This window comes from Nothoprocta perdicaria, unplaced genomic scaffold, assembly GCF_003342845.1.
Source record: "Nothoprocta perdicaria isolate Ctin4 unplaced genomic scaffold, notPer1 scaffold_28, whole genome shotgun sequence".
In the NCBI taxonomy this organism is placed as follows: Eukaryota; Metazoa; Chordata; class Aves; order Tinamiformes; family Tinamidae; genus Nothoprocta; species Nothoprocta perdicaria.
In genome coordinates, this window is record NW_020455510.1 from 3434017 (window position 1) to 3456222 (window position 22206).

Genomic DNA, 22206 nt, shown 5'->3' on the forward strand with positions numbered 1-22206 from the left:
CCGCCCCCAGTATGTTAAAAACATCTTAACTACTCTTTTAGGTGGAAAATGTGAGAAGATAGCTTTAATCAAACCATCCAATTTAGCCATCCAATCTGCCTGGATGGTTTTCGGAATCAAAATCAAGGATAAGTTGGATTCTACTCTGATGTCCCTAGGGACATCACTGTCTACAGAGGGAGGCTAAATATAATCCCCAAATCTGGCTAATGTAAATACTCCAGCCCTTCCCAGCGTCTTCTTGTGAATCACCAAGATAACCCATTTACTACTATACAACATGTACATCTTAAAACATATTTATCAATAGATTACAGCTTTACTTGTCAAAACATATTAGTCTTTACCTTCAAGATGCTGGTAGGAAGCTCTTTTGCAGAAGCAACAAACAAGTCATGTCCACAAACAACCCCCTCTGCAAGAAAATACTTGAACAACAAATGGGAGTAAACACCATATTTATCTTCCTCTGTGGAAACAAGAATGGTTAGTTTTTTTTATTAGTTAAAATATTTACATGCAAACTTTTGTCCTCTTAAAGCCCTCATAAAAGCCCTCTTTTCATGCACCTCCTCACCAATTATATAATGTAAAACATAATTAAATAGTTAAACATGAATTTAAATGTAATGATCAATAATACTGCTACTCTTTCAAGATAGAGAAATAATCTTCAATCATGTGTGATTTAAGATACAGATTGGTTATAGACCCAAGGTAGCAATAATGCCTCCTCCAGTAACCAGGTTATCCACAGAATTAACCAAGACTATCTAAATCATGATTTCATAGGAAGCTTTGTTTCATTTGAGAGAATTGTGTTACAAGTTAATTGTTCATGTTTAAAACAGTATCAACAATTAAAATTGATTCTGATTTTTTCAAACTAACCAAGTAAAATAGTATTTATTAAAAATTTCCCCTTCATTAAGTTCAAGAAAACAAATTTCATTCCTTTTAGGAGACAACCATAACACAAATGTTTGAAAAAATAAATCTGCTAAAAGTGACTCTGAAGCACTATTTTGACAGAGACAGCTTTTGAAATAGGGAAAGAAAGGAATCACAAGGCAGTAGCTAAGGCAGAAGGTGACAGAGAGCTTGACACCCAAATAAGCCCAAGGGAACAAAATAACTAGAACACTAGCACATGCTAGCTTTGTGATATGACTGCAATAGATGATAATTTAAAAAGAGAAAGTCCAGTGAAAAACATGGAAAGCAGCCAATGTAGTGAAAAGTGTCATGCAGACAAATACCTACTTTTGACAGAGTTGGGTTCTTAAAGTTCCAGCAAGACAGATTTTGAACAGCACTTTTTGAACAGTGTTTCCCTTTGAGTGCCCTTAATTAAATGTTTTATATAACGTACCCTAAGAAGCATATAAAGCCATCAATATCATTTGAAAAAAAACGTCTTCCTAGTAAGCCAGCTCCACAGCATAGTGACTGTGGATGCAGACCCATGTGTATGACTAGCCAGAGAGCACTTCTCCCTCATAGCCAGAGTGCAGGAACTATACACTGCTTCATATACTTCTCCCCCTGCTCCCCACCCTTGCCCATATGTTGTCTCTCTCCAGCTATGTGTGCTTTTGTTGCTTATTGCAATAGAACTGATTATGCAGCATATTGACTTCCATGTGCTAATCTCCACCTATGAAGCTCTCAGCCTAAGAGTAAAGCTTCCCAGAAATCAAAGTGACAGCATGATAGCTACTTATTAAAAAAGAGAGAAGTCTGAGCTACCTGAAAGAAGTCATCAAGCCTCCCATATAATCACATCACTGCAGCAGATGTCAGGGGAGGTGATACAGTTAGACCTCCCTCCCTTAGAGCAAAGCGGGGAATGGAACACTAGGAAGGCATTCCAGAAGGATCCTCAGCCACATTTACTTCATCCTTGGGGAAGCAAAAACCTGGATTCATTAATTTTCACTTACACAGTACAGTCCACCTTTTTTTCCAAATTTGGGACACAAACACTGAGTGGGATTGATCTAAATAGCCCCTAGATTTAGCTCACATTTAGTGAGGCATAGCTCAATATCGCATTTTGCCTAGGTAGTTGTTACACACATCATTGCATGAATGTGTCTTTTCTGTATCATTTTTAGTATTAATTATTCCTTTGACAGTGAACAATATGCTCAGTTTTGTGCTAATAACTCTATAAGGCTATTAATAAATCATAAATATTAAAAATACAGTGTACATTATGATAATGTAATTATACTAAGAGGAACTGAGGCTGCTAAGTGCATTAGGAATTTTTACTCAAAAATTTTGAATTTTGGCAAAGAAAAAGAACATTTACCAGTGTTTGAAAACAATTTTGTGTTAGCCTTTCCTTTAGTCTTCTTGCATTTAATTTCACAATAGTAAACAAAGAAAAAACTACTGGAGAGTAATCTAAATATTAGACACCCTTTAGACTGCTACAGTACTCAAAAGAATTAAATGCATCTCAGAAAAGGCTTTGCAAACAATGTATCTTGAATTGTTGAAGTCAATGCATCTGTAAGAATCCCTCAGTTCTTCAATTTGTCACATAGAGGATGGCCTTTTATTGATTCATTTCTAGGTCACTAAACTTTTGTAGTGTTCTAAAGATCTAAAGTGCACCCATACGGGGTTTTCTGACAATGTCCATTGTACCCTGGCTTCAATAGTTATGTTGCTATTCAAAACCATAGAAGTACAGCTTTCCTTTTTGTAAATAAGTAATTTAACACAGGTATTTCAGTAATTTACCATTACTTTCATATATAAATCAAAATATTGAAGTATTTCTGTTTTCTGATAACTTCTGATATCTATTTTAGTGGTTAAGTATCACTTATCTTTCCTCTTCCAAATTGTACCTATATCTAGAAACTACTTCCACTCTGTACTCTGTTAGTACAGACTAACATTTGAGCGCATTTTATTCAGCTAAGATAGCCCCCAAATCTTTATTATTAGCCTCAATACTAAGCAGGTCTCCCACCAGAAGCTGTCATTGTGAACTTTGCTTCTAACTAATAAAGCACACAAACATACAGGAATCTTGCAGCTGCAGTTTCTTTTCTGAGTCCAATCACTGCAAGTCAGACAACAGTCCCCAGCTTTCTCCAATTCTCTCTGAACAAAGAGTATTTCTACAGCTAAGTAGCAGGTGAGTAACTAGCCAAGCGTAAAACTATACATGCTAAAGAGATTATTTACCTACAAGTTATGCATATTGTCTCCAGAACAAAACCTTTTCTGATGCTATAGATGAGGACAGAGCTAAAATAGTTTATTGTGACTATTATCCATTGGGCTCTTTCCACTAGAGACTGCTCTGATGGCCAAAACAGTCATGAAGAAAATGCAGTGTTGTCAGTATCAGTGTAATGAATTCCAACATATAGCCGTGCTGAAAGCTAGGAATAAAGACCTATTTCTAATGCAGCCTCTCCACACCCCTGTGCTCTATAGGCTACTGAATGCATAAGAGACCTTTGAATACCTTTGTGATTCAATTGTCCAGCAGAACCACTGACAGAAATCAGCAGGTCATGAAGTTAAACACCTGGAGCACAGAGACACCGGATACAAGTGAGGCACTCTATATATTGTAAAGGGCACAATTCTCCTGGAGTCCTGGAAATTTAGGTCTAAACATATGGTCTTAAGAATGAAAGAACCTCTAACCATAACTGCTCCGCCATGCAGCAGAGGTATTTGTGCTTCCAAGGCAGCAATATGGAAAGAAAAACACAAACTTGAAAAGGAACAACAGCTCAAGAAGAAAAATGACCATAAAGCAACAAATATGCACCAATTATTTATAGAAGGGTGTTCATCTGCATAATATTAAATATCTTGCAGGACCTTGAAAAACTCCAAGGTAACTTGTAAAATAATTAAAATTATGAGAGCCATAGGAGGAAGAGTTAAGACCGCAACAATATAATGGTAGAGAGTATTCTTTCCTTCTGCAAGCTCTAGTCAGGTTGCTCTAATGCTGCCAAAAGCCTGTCACAGCCTATGAGTATTGATTGTTATTTTGCAAGATAGCTCTACAGTATAAACCTGTGACCTAAGGTGAGTCTTTCTTTAGCTATGAAGATTCTCTACAAATTGCTGCAGGTTAAAAAAGTGATTATTTTAATAATCTGAAATTCCAGTTCTAAGATACTTTCTAATGTCCACATTTACTAAGCTTGAGGGAATTCAGTCTGTGTCACTTGCATTTAATTAGTACATGCCAAAACAGAGTTGTCAAACATATATGGTACAATATTTGGCATTTGGCCATACTTCAGGAAGGTGAATTCTGATAAGTTGTATTTTGTATAATTATATTTAGCAAATCACTGTTTTGTACCTCTCCAGAGATTATCTTTTTCAACTTTAAAAAGATGATAAAAGTCAATTACATTGACATGCAAAGAGAGCTCTTACCAGTCAGGTTAAATTGCACTTCTAGCAAAAATAATAGTAGCTAATTAAAGTAGCTGAAAGAGCTTTGAGGCTTAGAGTACACAAGTATAGGCAAGCTTTCAACCAAACAAGTTTAACTTTCTATAATTGACCCCAGCTACTAACATAAACCCAGGTACTGATAACCTTTGAAACTTTCAGCCATCAAAGAACAGCACCTTAAAGGCATGTAAGAAGAGACCCAACACAGAGCTTCCTGCAAGTCACTATACAGAATGTATTACATAAACACAGCTTTTTTTTTTTTCTTTTTTAATAAAACACAGCACCATTATTCTAGAAATTTCTCCTGAAGGTGGCAAAACAGACATACAAGTGTGTTTAAGTATGCTGCAAGCAGACAAGGGGGAAAGCTGTGCTTAATCAGCAGCTAGGGTTTTTGTTTTTAATGAAAGAAGAGATTCTTGACAAACTCATCTTCTGAAGGAGTTTAGATGAAGCAAACTCATACTTATGTTGCATAAACTATTTCAGCAGTGTTATCAAAATCTCCTTTCATTCAAGTATAAATGTTAGCTTCACTTTTTTAAACCAGAAGAGCAATACCTCTTGAAATTAAAGTACCAATAAGAAAATCTCTATGTATCACGTAAATAAAATACTACCAAAAGAGTATTGTACAATGAAGTTCATTGGAAACCACAATGCCTTTATTTCAGACTAAAATTCAAAGTTTGTGTACTATATTTCAAACACTACTTTACAGTGTTAGCAAGGAATCTATGCCTACTGCACCTCCAGAAAACAGCAGTCAAAACTAAATATTTGAATGCCCTGTATTTATTACCATCGGTAAAATTAACCAAGATAACATGTCAAATAATGAAGATGACCATTTAATTTGCAAGGGAAGCTGATCTGCATTTATTCTTGCCTTAGAGAATATTAAAAAGAGGGGAAAGAATTTAACCTTTTTCCAACACTTTGAGTATAAAGCAGAAAGATCTTCCTAGGAGGTTTATCGTTGACAGCTTCAATCCTGTTTAATATTAAGCTTGTCGAGACTAATCTCATGACAGGATTTTTTAGTATATTGACAAGATATTCTAACAATGCAGTTATAATTCTACCTGCACCAACTTTAAAAATTACTCTAAAAGTTTTCAGACTAGTGAGTCATGAATAAATATAGCTCATACTTTAAGACCTTTTGTATCAAATTGTATGTTTCAAAATAACATATGGAAAGGTTAATTTTGGGGAAAAAAATAGTTTTGCATCAACATAGATTCTCCGCTATGTTTCTAGAAGCCAAATTTATTACCAATTCACAAACAAATATATTCCTTTTGAGTATTAAATTGTGTTTGTGTCACCGCACATCTTCATTTAAGAAAATTCCATGCCCCTTCCAAAATGTCTGAGACTTAGGAAACTGTTTTAATAATAGACACACTAAACTAAGTTGTTCACTATTGATATCAAGAAAGATCTGATTAATCATATTAGTTTCTTTGAATTTATTCTGAAGAGGATAATGACAAAGGAAGAGTCAAAGGCTTATTTTCTTACAATTTGGCACATCTTACGTTAGATAAAAAGGAAAGCTGGGGATCCCTGCTGCAAAGGGGATGTGGTAGAGCTCAAAAAAACTCTACCAAACAGTTCTGATGCAGTCTGTGAAGGGAACTCTTGTGTGACTTACTTAACCATCTCAGCCTGCCTCATCCATATCAGACGGAAAGCACATTTCTAGTATTTTTTTCTTAACCAATTCTGAAAACAAGAGTAAAGGACCGCACTTTTCACGTCTTCCTCAGAAAGCCAATTTTCTTTAAAAAGTATGTGTGATGATAAACAGAAGTCAACAAGAAACAGTCATTTAGAAAAACCTTGGATCTTTTTAAAAACACCTGTAAAAGGTTCTGAACTTTGCTAAGCATCCTTTCAGACAGGATTCTGCAGTATTATTTTGGGCAAACCTCTCTAACAGCAGATCCATATCCTATAATTCTTGAAATACAGAATAACCAAACTGAGGAAGCCTGAAAGTCATACTTTCCTCAAGTCTGAGTTTAATAGACAAAAGCAACAGAACATTTAATAAATACATTTAAAATCAGTAAACCATGTCAGCATACAGCTTTATGTATTTGTATATTCCATACTAACCAATAAGGAGAAGAGTTCCAACAGCTAAACCTCCACCTGGGAACAAAATAAAACGAAGAATAAAGTAAGACTACATTTTAACACTATGTTAGAGAACATTAAGTTTTCTTAGTTTATAAGTCAAAGAAAGGTGATAACAGGGAATTTAAAAATGTAAACGTGAACAACATTTTAATTACCTTTGCAATACTTCCTACAATTCTCTATTATGAAATAATTACACATTACATGTAATTATATATTACACATTACAATTAGTTTCACAAAATACTGTACTATCATCGTTATGGTAAAAAGATCCTGCAGAGCTCTACACAACTATACTTGAGTACCGCAATAATGATGCATGGTCTGAGCCAGAGATTTTTTTACTTGGATGACTCAAGTGAGTAAACATTTTTCAAATGAAATTCACATTAATCACTACCATTTGATGCTGCTTTGCACCAGGAACCATCTATGTAAAGTAACAATGAAGCTAACAAATTCCCACTGAAGCCAGTCAGAAAAAAAAACTCATTCCACTGTTTATTTTATTACTGAAAAAGAGCATGATAATAAGGCAGGTAGGATTTTAGTCAATGAAAGTTCATGAATATCATAACACAAATCAGGAAAAAAAGTCTTTTTGTTATGTCTCAGACAGAAATTTCTCTATAAATTCAGTTGATGGAAATAATTATTTAATAAGAATATTTTGACTGATTTAACCATGGTCATGACACTAAGCAATCTTTATGTACCAAGGACAGAAGGGGACTAGAATGATCCCAATAATACAGATTCTTAACCCATTGATCTCAGGTTGAATGACCTAAAAACAATCAAAACCAACTATGAACACAGGTTCTTTGCTAAAATGTGACTTATCTGAAGAGAAAACTAGTACATAAAAGTGCAATTTAAGTGGTCATAAATGACTGCTATCTTAAGAGGGAATTTAACAGAGAAGGTCAAGGAAGAATTCATGTTCTACACTTCAGGTGAACAGTAAGCTATTCTGAAATCTGAACTCAAGTTAGAAAACATTAGAATAACCTAAAAGCAGACTAGAAATACTTTACTGAACCATGAAGGAAAATTCCCCCCCAAATTCAGGAAGTGCTCAGATGCATTAAGTATCTATTGCAATGCTTTGCATGCAAAAAGATGCAGTATATTTTCTGCTTAAATATGCTCCAAAAGAGAGTTTGGAACAAGCAGTATCACACAAGTATCATAATGTCCAAAGCTTTTGACAAAAAAAGCTCAATTCTGGATTGCACAGGCAAACTCGAGCAAAAGGGGTAATTCAGCCTATCAATTTAAAAGCTCATTAAACTTCACTTGAAATTGATTCCAATAGGGATTGGATCAATTTCTTATTCTTTAGCTCTGCTGGTGGGACCATGAATATCTGTAGCACCTGTGAAGTTGATAGACACCCAGAAGGAAGAGACAAAGCAAATTACTCTCCCACAGGCCAAACAAATGTCAAAGGACTAACTACAGCAGTCTTCCTTTTGATCAAGAGGCAAATAATTCTGCATTCACCATTAATCTATGAAAACATATTTTGAGCTCCTTAATGTCTAAACTGATGAGTAGCAACTCAGCATATACTAATAAATGATAAAGATAAATTTGAAATGCCACATAAAGTTAGAAACTGTTTATGGAAGAATTTCTAGTCATTTTCAATGTACTTTATGAGCACTTATTAGTGTCATAAGAGAACCTAGATATTACAGATTAATAGCACAACAGGATCTGCTGCCTGGCAGAAAAAGGCAAATACTGGACCACGCATAAACAAGTTGCACAGAAAGCAGACAACACTGAGCCCTAAAGGTTGTAACGCCAATACTTCACTAAAACTACTTCAGTGTGACCTGCAAATCCTACTTAATGATTAGCCAAACTTGAAGATGAATTTGCAGTTTCATGTTAAGCTGCAACATGCAACATAAAATACTCTAGCTGGTCATCTTGTACCCTCTAATATTTTCTGTTAAAAAGAGGGGGAAAAAAAGAATCAAGTCCCAGGCCACAAGCACTCTGTGCACTGCAAGCCCACACAGACCGATGCATCAAGACACTTTTACTTGCATTGGTAAGGACAGATGGGGCAACAGCATGTCTAGAGCAATCACAGGGCTTCAGGAGCCACAAAAAGTGATAATACTGTTGCATCATGATGCCTCAATTCAGAACACAACAGAATCACTTTGTCATCATGTCATGATGCTAGCACAATTTCAGTAGCACATCACGATGCAAATGTTTAGTCAGCAACTAAATTAATGTTTGTATCTCAGCGCATCACAGATGTCAAACTAGAGCCCTGAGTCTAGATTCAAAACTCCTGAATATTTTTGACAAGCTTAAGTAATCAGGTGGTTCTTTAATACTTAACAAAGATGAGTATTGTTTATTAGAAAATCAGAATAATTCAATCTCAATATTCTGAATACACCAACTTTTGCTTCATTTTATACGATCTGGAAGGAAAGAGGAAAAAAGCAACCAAAACAACTTTTACTGGGAAGGAGGAAAAGAAGACAACAATAATAATAATACCATATAGATGGTAGACACAATTATGCTTCAAATATGCACTGCAATTGTTTGGGGAGATGGAACGTATATGTTACTAGGAGCAGTTGTTTAAAGTAGGTACATGTTCTACGCAGAAAATAGAAGAGCCTAAAATGATCTTACCAAAACATAGCTAGATATAGAAAAAATATTACTCCCTGCAATAATAATTTAAAATCTTTATGATAAGACTATTTATAGATTCACTGTTTCATCTTTAAGTAGCTTATACAAGAAAGCATTCCTTTGACCAACAATATAAAATCTGTCAAAATTCTAACAATATTTTGATCAAAAAGCTCTGCCTCTTTGTACAAGCCAGAGTAATAATATATGTACATACACCCTAGATGCTGGACTAGAATCCTAGAGGACTAGTTGAACTGAAATGCAAACAAACGTATTATTAGACAAAAAGTAAAACTATTAGTCACCACAGTTACATCTTTTTAAATAGCAATAATAAAAACACTACTATGGTAAAATAGATAGGAAGCAGATCACAGGGAAGAGGAAAGTCACTAAGTCGAAGGAACACTTAAAAACTTCCAGGTTTTCTAAGGCAACTTCTGTGAACTTTAATTCTTTGATTCTCTCTTTAACTTCAGCTTCTGTTTGCCAGCAAATAAACAACCCCAAATGTAAACAACTAAGCAAGGTTCCTAACTCTGCTACTTGACAGCAGTGCCATTTAAGACTTTACAAAAAAGAACACAGCAAATGTAGATATGTAGATACCTGACAGAAAAGCCTCAAGTCATAACACTACCTACTGCTTTCACAGCAAGCATTCAGAAGGACTGGACATTATGTTTCTGAAAATAGCAGTTCTTTGCAATATCGTACTCAAAATTCCTACTTACATTATCTCCACATCACTCTAAACACATTTTACCATCACAGGAAGAGCAAACTATTGGACCTATCTGTTGGACTGCAAAGGACAATGAGATCACTAACCTAAGTCAAAATATTTTAAGTACAAAGAATAATATTGATTCTCAGTATATGTTCACAGCCAGTTTGCATCTGTATAATCTGAAAAAAGCATCTTTGTCACCTTTAACTGCTTGCTATGCAAAATTCAATACTAAACCTACGATGCTTTCATTACACAAAAGTTACAGCTCATAAGAGAGCTGCTTTGGCTCAAACCAGACATACGGCCCATAAGTCTTGAAACTAGACTTGAACGTAAAGTCAGGGATGCAAAGAGTGTCTAAGCGACAGCCCAGGATATGAAATCAAGTACTTCTCCCCTGCTTATTTTTGAAGAAAGATGTTTTTATTAACAGATAGCTATGACCACTAATCAGACAATTCAACAACTGAAAAGCAGTAGGTGAAAAATTCCTTTACACTCTTCTCCTCACTATAAAATCTCTCCTTAGTCCTGTCTCAAATAACTTGATTTTTCCAATACCCACAAATAATACTATATCTCATGCTATATCTTGTTGTTTCTGGACAAGGCAAACCAAAAAACAAGCGCAAATCATGAGGGCTAGATCATGCCTGGTATACCAGGTTAAAACAGGTCATACCAACTCCCACTGAGTTTGTAACAAAAGCTTATTTTTGTGTATGAAAAACAGAGTATTTCATACATTCAAATACTTAACCGCTAGTGGGAAAGGTGGGGTGAAAAACAGCATTCTTGAAAAAAAACCACAAAACAGCATTCTGCAAGATATTTACGAAGCACTTCCCCCCACACACACATTCACTCTAAAAAAAGGAGCAAGATAAGGGCAAGACAAGCACCCGGGCTAATATTTCTGTATTCACCAGCATATGGGCTGTATCAATAAGTGTGTTCACCTTCAATCAACACTCATTGGATCCCACCTGCTCTAAAGAGTTTTAGCCTGCCATCACACAAGAGACAATAAACTTGTGCAAATTCAGCAGTTCAGCTGAGGGCCACAGAAATGGGGCTAGAGCACGTGACCTAAGAAAAACAGCTGAAGGATCTGAGCTCATTTGGCCTAGGGAGGAGAGGATCAAGCAATGCTTTATACCAGACATTTGTGGTCTAGGGGACTGTATGTTCACTGCCTACCTCCTCAAGCTCCAAAAATCAGTTTAAGAGCCAGGAGGTTACTCAAGATTTAACATAAGAGTACAGAAGGGCACCACAAGGATGCAGGGTTTACCAAAAGTTGTTTCCCCAATGCTCATTAGTAATCACTAATTATGTTAGTAAGTGCCTGAAGAGTTAGGAGACTGGCACCATGGAGAGCTCTCCACATCCCATGACAGGCAAAATCCCCAGTTTAACAAACAGAGTATCAGTAAAAACTAGACTACTGAATTAAAATATGTTTGTGCGGTCAAAGGGTTCCACAAACTACCAATACCTAATGAAATACATCTTCCCTACTGAAGAAAAGTTTTCTCCATAAGAATGCCAGTCCCTCATAGATGTTTTCTCTTCCCTGTCAACATAATACACTTACAACAAAGTAAAGAAGTGTGATTCTCCTTAAGATACCCAGGCCATAAACTTTAATTTTTTTGAAGAAATGTATATATTTTTAGTTACCAATCAAATACATTCCTTAAAAAAAAATAAGAAAAATATAAAAAATAAGAAAAATAGGATTAAACAGAGCTTTATTTAGGGACAAAAAATAACAGACCAAGTCAAACTGACTTCTAAACTAAGAAAAAAAAAATCAAACTGGACTAACTCATATTAACATGATACATACTAAGTCCTGATATAGTTGCAGTAACAGGCTCATATAACCCTCACACAAGTAAAGAATGTTGCTTATGTCAACTAAATGTTTGTGCTTCCAAATTAAATGCTGGTGTTTTAGACCACAGAGTATAACATAGCAATGCCCACAGTGCCAGCCCTGGGGACTATCTCACATCTTGGCACCGGCAAAATCAACTGCCCAGGCAGTAAGCACAGAGTCACAGCAGCATCAGCCTATCCAAACTAGGCATTTGTAACAACACTGTAGGAGCAAGCAACATAGAGAAGTCATGCTGAGCCTCCAGGCACTGCATCTTGTGGGTGGTTACAGAGATGAGAACAGCAGCACTCCCGGTGCAGTGCTGTTCACAGGGGAAAGTTCTGCGCGGTCGCTCCTCGCGGCGGCAGCCTGCAGCAAGGCGAGCAGGTGCCGCTTCCCACATCTGCGGGACAAGCCTCTGCTCCTGGGGAGCGGATGACGGGACCCGTCTGAGGGCAGAGGGAGCTCCGAGGCAGCCCCGTCCCACTCCCTCCGCGCGGCCCCCCGGCAGCGAGGGCGCAGCGAGGGGACCCGGCGGCCGCTCCCGGCCCCGCACCAACCTAGCACGGAGTCCAGGGAGGGGAGCCCAGTGGAGAGCAGCAGCTGCCCATGGCGCACGGCGGGCCGCGTACCGGCGATAGCAGCCAAACGGCTGCCACCGGGAGGGCCCTTGCGCTGGAAACTGGGGGCGCCGCCGCGGCCCCGCGCGGCCGGCACCGCCTCGCCGCCCGCCCGCGCCGCCATCTTCGCCGCCCAGCCGTTGACAGGCGCGAGGGGCCGTCGGGAAATGCTGAGCCCGCCCCTCCTCGGCCAATAGGAGAGCGGCTCGGGAAGCTGGCCGCCCAATAAGGGCTCGCGTTGTTGGTACCTTCTGACGGTTGGGGGTTAACGTTGGGCCGGTCGGTAGCGGGCGGGCAGGTGAGTGCGGGAGCGGCGGGTGGCGGGGGCGGCCCAAGGCGCGGGCTGGGAGGGGCCGCGCCGCGCCCCGCTGCGCCCCGCTCGGCGGCCCTCCGAGGGGCAGGGAAGGGCTCTTCTCTCGGGGCTCGCGATGGCCTCGGGCGGGCCGGGCTCCCCTTCCCCGTCTCAGGCCCTCGAGTAAAAGTTTCCTTCGCTCCTTCCGCGTGAGGCTGCCCCCGAGGAGGGCGACGGGCGCCTCGCTCACGGCAGTGCCCGAGCGTGGGCGCAGCTCCCCCCGGGGGTAGCTAACGGGGAGCCGTGGTTGAGGGTGACGCTGGGAAGGCAGCGCTTTGCGCCGCTGTGGTCGCTCCGAGGCGCCGTGTAGCGCAGCAGCTGCAAGGAGAACGTTGCCTCCTGTGAGAACTATCGGTCCTGCTAGCTCCATGGGTGCCTTAATGGCTGCTCTCATTAACAACACTTTCCCTGTTTATGCAGACAGCGGTGAATAACACCTAAAAACTAAGCTGATACAAAGCCTGTTGGAACATCTCAGCATCTTTATTTCCTTTTCTGTTTGTGTTATAAGCAAATTGAAGTGTTTTATATCTTACTGAGAAAAAAAAGTGCTCCAAATTTGAGAGAATCTTACGAGTATACAGAGAAGCCATTCTGGGTGTAATGCATATGGTCTGCAGCTGTCTGATATGCTACAACCTACTGATAGTAGAGTTGCATGTAGCAGGATGTACCAATAAGGCTCTGATGTTGTCACCCTTCTTAGATTAATGATTCTTGTTATTTTATAAAGTATGTTTTTTAAAAAAACTCTAATTCTAGTTCATCATCTGTTCAAATCAGTTTTTTTCTTGTCACCTGGCCTGTGGTTACTGGTATAGTCCACTGCAATTGCACAATATAGAAATGGTTTAAATGTTTGTTTCTAGATAAGAATATTTTTAATTGTAGAATAATTACCTTTTTTCTCACTACATGTGTTTATCATATAGGATTGATTTATTATGTAAATTTTATTTCCCAAACCTAACTCTTATATGAAGAAATTAAGTTTTCCATTTTCCATTTGTTACTAACTTGTTGATTCTATTCAACAACTTGTCTATGTGAAATACAGATTCTGAAATGGATTAAGAGGATTTGGAGTGAAAATTCCCTAAGGAAAAAATAAGGGAAATACAATAGGTGAGGTGAAAAAAAAGGCAAAACATTTGGTAAAAGGTGTGCTTGGAATTTGATCTGCAAGTATGTTTGTCATTTCTTTAAACCCTGGAGTCTGGAGGTTTGGAGTGGGTGGGGTGAAATTCTAGTACTGCTAAAATAGTCGCAGTCTCTAAAATCCATTTCATGTGTTTTGTGCCTGATGTAAGATTTTATGCTCTATAGTGGAACTACCTGCCCCAGTTGTTTGCCTTATTACTTCCCTTACTGGAAAGCATGCTACCTACAATTACAGCTTTCAACTTCAAGTAACTTCAGTTAATGCAAGTGGAGGTTCTATACTACAAACAATATTTCTTAATGAGAATGTTACCAATGTATGTTTATTTGCCCTAGTTTCCTATATTGTTTATTTTAATTGTACTTTACAAGATACATGATATGCTGTTTTCCCTCTGTGGTAATGAGCAGTATGTTCTAGAATAAAATGTCCCTTGTTAAAGATGTATGTTGGCCTCATCAGTTTTCAGTGATTTTTGGTTTACATATGAGATAGAAAAGTGTGTTCTAGTATAAGTTCTGATTCATAATTTTATTCATGTTTGCTGTTATATCCCAAAGCTGCTTCCCTGTTCAGTTCTGGAATGTGATGGTTTTAGATCGTACTGATTAAAGTTTTACAGTCACCAAATCAGATTAGCTATTGGGTCACCTGACTAGGTGGGGCCAGGAGTCATGTGATCCGGTGCCCTGCTGAGCTCCTGCTGGGAGCTGAAACAAGGTAGTTTGCTTTGGAGATGTTCTTAAGTATCTAACAGCGTGAGCCCTGGATTATGGCTGCAAAGAAGATGGCTTCATTTTCCTGATCTTTGAGCTAGTGAGAAAGGGCTAAGTTTAAGTGTGGCATCTTCAGGGCGTGAGCCAGCAACTGGAAAGAATGTTTAATCCTCAACTTCCAACCCTGAAAGATCTGGGGATTTTTTCAGTGTGGAAAAAGCTTTAAAACTCCTTATTAGAATATTTCTTGGAAAGGCTAGGGTTAGTGAGAGGAAGGCTTAGAGGGTACCAATTGTCCAATATTATATAAAATTTTATCGTCCAGAGGTTTCTAAAGAAAAATCATATAATTAAATCTTCTGTGTGAATACTGATCAACAGTGATAAAAAATTGAATCTATGTCAAATTTAAGCAGTTCTGCTACAAAATAGAAGCAATTAAATTGGGGGAAAAGAATTAAAGGAATATATTTGACTCTGTCATGTGCTGTGGATTATAAAAGATAACTACTGGTTCAAGAAATCTAGAAGATAAAGTTATTCCCAAAATAGCCATTGCAGTTTCTGTGCAGATATTAAATATGTTTCTGTAATTTCAGATTATGAGGATGAGCAGTACATCATTACTGACGCAGAATAAAATGGAAAATGAGTTGTGAATTATTGTGTTAATAAGCCTCATACAAATTAGTGATATTTCATAGAGGCTATTATATACTGTTTTAAAGGAGGATATCTCTAACAGAAAATTAATAGTAGTTGTAAGAGGTAAAATCAAGGAAAATAAATACCTGGAAAAGAGATACTTGTATTATGCCTCTTGATACATTGTAAAATTCACTATACTGTGTTCCACTCCCATATAATGAATACTTCAAGACTGAAATCTTAAAGGTGGGAGGGATCGGTGTTACCTTTTTGAAATCTTGAAGACCCATAATGGCAAATGGTTGCCCTCCACAATTAAAACAGTGTATTGTTTCAACATGTTACTGGAAAATGTGAAGAATAAATGTTGTGCATTTCTTAGAAAAAGAGTTTAAATGCATCGATATTTTTGAAACTTTTGTGTCTAGTTTGCAGTTGTATGTGATTGCATATATTGAATTAGGTGTTTTAGAAACAGAGACAGGCAAACACAAGCCATATTACAAAATTTGTGGGAATTAAATGTTAATAGTTGAGGTTCTTTCTATTTTATATTAGTGGAGTTTATACTGAAGTACAAAATGCTTATTAGATGTATTGTAGATCCTCTGAGTCACTGAATGTGTTAAAAAAGTGCATATCTATAGAATTCATTTGTAATTATTAGTGTTTTTTTCTAAAATATTTAAATTGCAAAGACTAGGAATTGGCATGTTTTGTATTTCAAAATGTCATGCATATTGTATGCTGCTTTGGTAGAGTTTTTAGGCTTTAAGTGTGTTATTCCAAATAACTGTTATTCTTAAAAATGTGAATGCCGACAATATTTGCTCCTTATCTAGACTGAGTACTTTTTTAAAGCTTTTGTTTGCCTCTTACCTCTGTAACATCATAAAATCTGTATTGTGACAAATTTTTTGAGGAAGGAATTGAGGATGCCCAAGTCTAGAAAACATTTAGCCAATTACCTTTGGCATTCTTTTCAGACTGTAGCTCTGCTTGCTGAATTATTATATATTTTTCATGCTTGAGAATTTTCCTTTGAATGCTCTCTAAAAGGAAAGTCTTTCAGAAAGAATTGTATGGTAGTTTGTGGATTTAAAAGTAAACCAATTCTGGGAGGTTGAATTTTTCAGTTGTGCTGCCCCACCTGCCTGACCTTCTTCCTTATGTAAAGGAAGTGTTGCTACTAATTATTATACTGGTGTCTAGAATGTGTATTGCTGGTGGTGTTTTTTAGATTAACTTCCATTAGCAGGCTCTGACATGCCCTAATATAAGGAAAGGCCTGCTAAATGAAACTGGAAATGTTCTTATGCCGGAGTAAAACGACTGACAGGTCATTGCAAATAAAAACCAGAAGATTGTGGTCTTTTACTAATGTGCTTGCATGTAAGGATGCAGATTCTTTTCAGTGTACTGAGCAAGTACATCTGTATTCTGATCACCATGGCTTTATTAGATGTATTAAACAGGTAAATTAATACTAGCTTGGTTGTTCAGGCACTGTCAGTGTGCAAGTAACATGAGACAATGTAGAGTCACCTAAACAAGTATTCCCCCTTGCCCTTATTTGCTATTTGACCTTAAATTATTGAGCTACCCAATCCTTAGTCTGGTAATGACATGCAAAAGAGCAATGATAGAATAAAAATGCATGCCAGGTGTGTTTTAAGGAGATGGGAGTTGTAACTTAGTTGTTACTATGACCTGCAAGAGCTACTGAACTAGCTCTGTGCTGTGCCAGTTCTCATGTTTCCGAGTTGTGACATTGATCAGCTACCTCATGCAATGCCTCTGGTGTCACTGGGGCCAAGGTAGTGTCAAGTCATAGGAAGGATTGGATGTGTCTGATCCAGAAAGCTGGTGTTAAAACCTGGTTATAGTAGAGCAGTTTTAATGATAAAACTTGGACCGAACTGAGCAGTTATTCTCATTTTTGCATGTTTTTTAGAAGCAGATGGTATTGGACTACATGTTGGCACTACATTTTGAAATGTGTGAATAATACTGTAAATTTTTTCCTGAAGAGGAACATAACTGCCTAAGTTGTATGAGTTCTAGAAATGTATTTTCTAGATGGTATAAGATTTCAAATGTACTAGATATGTTAAAGCTATTTGTATTAAAGGCAGTCTCCTTAGTATAGTCCCTTTCACAAATACTCTGTACAGCAACTGCTGATGTTTCTTTTAAGAATTCATTGTATTACTGAGAACAGAAGTTGAATCATGAATTTTTGGAACAGGCCAAGTAAGAAAATGTCAGTGAAATAAAGTCTGATTACTTATTAAGGACTTAATACTTTAAAGCAGATTTGAATATGATAAAGGGTTGGACTTGACATAGCGCAAAGAATAGTAGGAAGTTCCCAGAAGCTGACTGGTCCCCTTTCTTACTGCTTGGTGTAATTAAATGGAATCTCTGGTCAGCAAATCACATCTGTGCAAAAGGCTTGGCTTGTAATTCAGGTGCCTAGAACTGATCTGTTGGGCTGCTCCTCTTAAAGGAGTTAGTTTTATTTGTGAGAAGCGCAGTTTTTTAGATGGATATTTAATCAGGGAGGCTTCAGATTAGCAGTTATACAGTGATTGTTTCTGTGCTCTTTTCTATTTTAACAGTATTTGTGCCCTCATTTGAAATTTGGATTTGGGGCATTATCTGTGGTAAAATAAGCCATATGGACCTTTTTTAGTAATCTGTTTTGGTAATCTGTTTGGAGCCTGTACTAATTTAAGTTCTGGGACTAGAGGATCTTTAGTGTCTTGTAGCTACTCCATACTTCAGTATGGAATCATGTGCTAAATTTGAGAAAGGTGTCACTGATTTCCTGTGTAATCAGTTCTCTCACTGTGTCAGCTGTATCCTTAAAAGCATAAAATTAAACACTAGTTCATGCTGGCTTTTTATTTTAGTTCTGCGTTTAAAATCTGGAACTTAGATTAAAAAAATATACTCAATTTATTCTGAAACTATTTGAGTGGAGCAACACATTAGCATTGACTTCACAATAGATCATACCGCTTTTATTCCATCTTACAAGCTTAGCAGCACAAACAGAATAATCAACATATTATTTGGCTGTCATCTGCTGAACAGAAACCAGAGATCACAAGGAGGTTTTCCCTAGCTGCAGTGATGGCCTTTTTGTTCCAAGCCCCCATCTGGGAGGGCCATGGTGTGTTATCATATGGAACGCGGGGTTTTCTGTAATCTGCTTAGCTGCGCTGCAGTTTGAATCTTCATTCCATGTTTGTGTAATTTATAATTTTAATGAGACCGTGGCTCTTGTGGGCTTTGAAATATATTAAAAGCTCTTTTGTGCATATGCTTTTGTTCTTGCTTAATAGGCTCAGTGTATTTAAAACTGATGAATTTTTATTCATGGATTTGGATGTCTAGGGATTAACTTAGACTGAATATCATTGCACTCATCTATTGATGTTTGGAAAGTTTTTTTAATACTTGCATGTGAGTAAGGGAGGAATTACAGAACTTGTTTGTTTTAAATATATCTCAAAATACATTATTGTAGAGCAGTGAGATAAAGTACTGATTAAAATGTTTTATAACAAACTCAGATGTTCAAGTGTAATTTGTGTTATGAAGAATAAACGAGTGATTGAGTCTACATATGTACATTTAAAATGTAAATATAGCAATTTGTGAAAGTGTCAAATTTTGTAGAATAATGGCAAACTTGCTTTTCCTTTTCATATGTTCAAGTAAATTGAAAACAAATGCGTAGATCATTTTTGCCTCAATGTGTATTCTTATGTTTTAGCTCACTTATATAGAGAATGCATGAGATGGCATTAGAAGATGGTGCTCTTAACTGAGAAGTATTGATAAAGAATATAAAAGATGATTTGTTGTTTTCTGGCAGTGTTAGAATTGGTGTTATTTTTTGCTTTTGTGTTTTTTCAAGTGTTAATAGCTCTGAATTACTATTTATTTTAACATCTTGTGTTACATGATTTTTGTTTTTTAATAGTTTAAGTAAACAGCTTCTTGTCAGTACATAGAAGATAAGAAAAGTATTTCTTTATTCTCTGCTTTGATATTTCCAAAAGTTACCTGAATACCTTTAGAAGATGTTTCAGCATCAGGGAGTATGGGGACATGTTTAATCTCTGTAGGGTCAAAGACTTCAAGTGCCTGATGTGAAAATGTAAAGTCTTAGTTAACTAATATTTAAAATGTTTACTGTCTGTGTCCATTGGTACTTCAAGAAAGCACTACTTTGCAAATCTAGATTAGATGTGTATAGTTATTTGCCACTTGTGGCATGGACACCATATATTGTTTGTCAGCCACCAGCAAAGCATCTGTGCTCTCTTTGTAGACCCTTGGCATTTATGTCCTGGCTTTGAACTGTTTCAGAAAGAATATTTCAGCAACCCTCAGACTCAAACTTGCCACGTCTGACCATGCCCTTGCTCAGCAGTCTGGGTTTTCTCTAGTCAGCAAGGATAAGTGTGTAGAGTTGCAGAGGAAGATTGAACCCCTGGAATGCATCTGATGGCCAATTCAGCATTTTACACAGGGTTGTGGAATTGTTGGGAGTTCCCTCCCAAAGGCAAAGAAAACTAGTGAGAACTATTTTAAATCTGTTTTGAAGAAACAGTTTGTTCTCACATAGGTTTTTCTCTGCCTGTGTCTGAAGAACTGTTATGTGAATTTATACTTACAGGATTGAGCTCTTTGTTTGCTTGAGATGGATGGGTGAAGGAACATTTGTTGGAGACAAGCTCAGTATCTGGTAGAGATGCACAGATGTACCACAATAGTCCCATCCTCCAGAATATCACCCAAATCACCAGACTCACTGCATCCTCTGCAGAAGGAAAAAAAAAAAACCAAGTTGCATTTTGCCTGATCCTCACAAGGATGTGAAAACTCATGTGAAAACTGTTCCTTTGCTTTAGATGTTTGGAATCCTAAGATGACTAATAATAGATTTAAAATGTTATATTTATGAAGTTTCCTATTTGATATAGGAAGAATATTTTTCAATTAATGTGGTATGCACCTTTAATCTAGTGTGTTTTTTGTTCAAATGTGCTTAACTGTCATATGCATGAAAATTGTGACAAATGTCTGAAAGCTTAGTTTGTCTTAAGTAATAGCTAACTCCTTGGGAAAAACATGATGCATGGTATGGTGTTACATTACAAGAGGAAGGGTGCTTGCTTAGGAGAAAGGTATGCAGTAAAGGGAAGAATCTATTAGGTGCGGAAAAAATAATTTGTGAAAAATCTGAATAGACATTATAAAAGCCGTTGAAAATATTGCATAAGTAACATGTGACTTGGACTACTTGTTAATAGGCAAAGGAGCCTAGGATCAAGTCCAGTAACTCTTCAGCCCTTTTTTTCTCCCATTGGCTACCACTCATTTTCTTGCACTTAAAATTTATTACTGTGTGTTAAACTGCCGTCTTACAGTGCCATTGGTTATATGGAGATGATAAATCTGCTTATTGATTTTCTAATTTTATTATGTGCACAGTTAATTGTAAGCAAAGATAACAGCATACAAGATGTTAATTTGGAGACAATCTCTGTTTCAGTCAATAACATTGTTACAGAAGGAAAGAATAAAGAGGCTAGCATTTGTGCTATCCTCATAGGAGCTGTCAATAAAAGATGTAATAGGGGATTTAAGAATCTGGAAATGGCCAACTAATTTATGTGAATCTATTTTATTTCAGCTAGAAAGACCAAGCTCTGTTTCGTCTGCACTGCATATTGCAGAGCACAGGCTGTCTATAGAAAACCAGGCGGCTGCATATGGATAGTCCCTTGATATCATTCACTTGCTGTGTAATCTTATTATGCAAAGTTCTAATCTTCACCTAGAATGAATGCCTCTGGGTCAGAATATAGTCATATCAGGGTTTTTGAGGTCATGTTTTGTGATCCTTAGCTTATTCTTCTAAGTAGGCCTGGGATTTAAAGAGTATTCCCCAGACACTAGCAGAGATAGACAGCAAAACCTGCTGCCTTTTTGGAAGGCAAGACCAACATGAGGTCTCTGGTAGGATTAAACTTGATTTGTAGCTGTAGGATTTTTTAACAGATGTATTATTGGACAGGGAATAGGGGGCCACCAGCACAGCGAAATTGGATCACGATTGGCATTCTCAGGGAGTCTGCTGGCTGCTAAAACAGCAGCTGCATGTGGATTTGACTTCTTTCAGGTGAAGCGACTTCCAGTCATTTGGAAAGGATGGGATGAAAAGGAACCTTGGTGATAATTTTGATGTCTGCAAGATTTAGTACCAGTGTAATGGGATTATCGGTAACACCTTCACTGCAGAAAAAGCCACCTGGCGCTATAACTGGCAGCAACTGAGAACTAATCCTTTTCCATCTCTTGGATGTCATTCACAAGGCTCCAAGTGATTCCTACCCTGCTAGCTGTGATTAATTTTATAAACAAACAAACAAAATCGAATGATGAAGGCATAGACTATGTAAAGAAAAATGAACAGAAGATAAGAGCAATTATATTTTGCATTTTATTTGCTGAAGAGGATAAACTATATTGCTCTTTTAAAATATCAAACATTATTCTGTATTATAAATGGGAATGTATGCATTTCTCAATGTCTATTTTCAGTTCAAAAATCCAAGGTGTTTTTTAAATAGTAGGTAGTACCTGAAAGTAATTGCAGCGTACTTTATGCTTTTGGTTCTGTGGTAAGGATGTTTATCCAACAGTTCTGTTGGGTTTTCCAGGGGATGGTGGTTTAGGTTTTTTTATTGTGCTTAATGCTCTTAAGTTGTATCTGGTAGTA

At 37.3% G+C, this 22206-nt stretch overlaps 2 protein-coding genes across 2 annotated transcripts in view; one reads left to right on the forward strand and one right to left on the reverse strand.

Annotated features, from left to right (window-relative positions):
- ELP4 (elongator acetyltransferase complex subunit 4) overlaps positions 1-13248 on the reverse strand; it is a 72816-nt gene extending 59568 nt beyond the window's left edge. The window contains exons 1-4 of the mRNA XM_026041099.1: positions 12775-13248; positions 12467-12608; positions 6583-6618; positions 348-469 (exon numbers count right to left, since the gene is read on the reverse strand). Coding sequence (XP_025896884.1) covers positions 348-469; positions 6583-6618; positions 12467-12608; positions 12775-13248 — 774 coding nt within the window. The remainder of the gene's footprint in view (positions 1-347; positions 470-6582; positions 6619-12466; positions 12609-12774) is intronic.
- Positions 13249-13860: 612 nt separating this feature from the next.
- Positions 13861-22206, forward strand: part of IMMP1L (inner mitochondrial membrane peptidase subunit 1) — a 28416-nt gene continuing 20070 nt past the window's right edge. The window contains exon 1 of the mRNA XM_026041228.1: positions 13861-14003. The gene's annotated coding sequence lies outside the window, so the exon portion shown is untranslated. The remainder of the gene's footprint in view (positions 14004-22206) is intronic.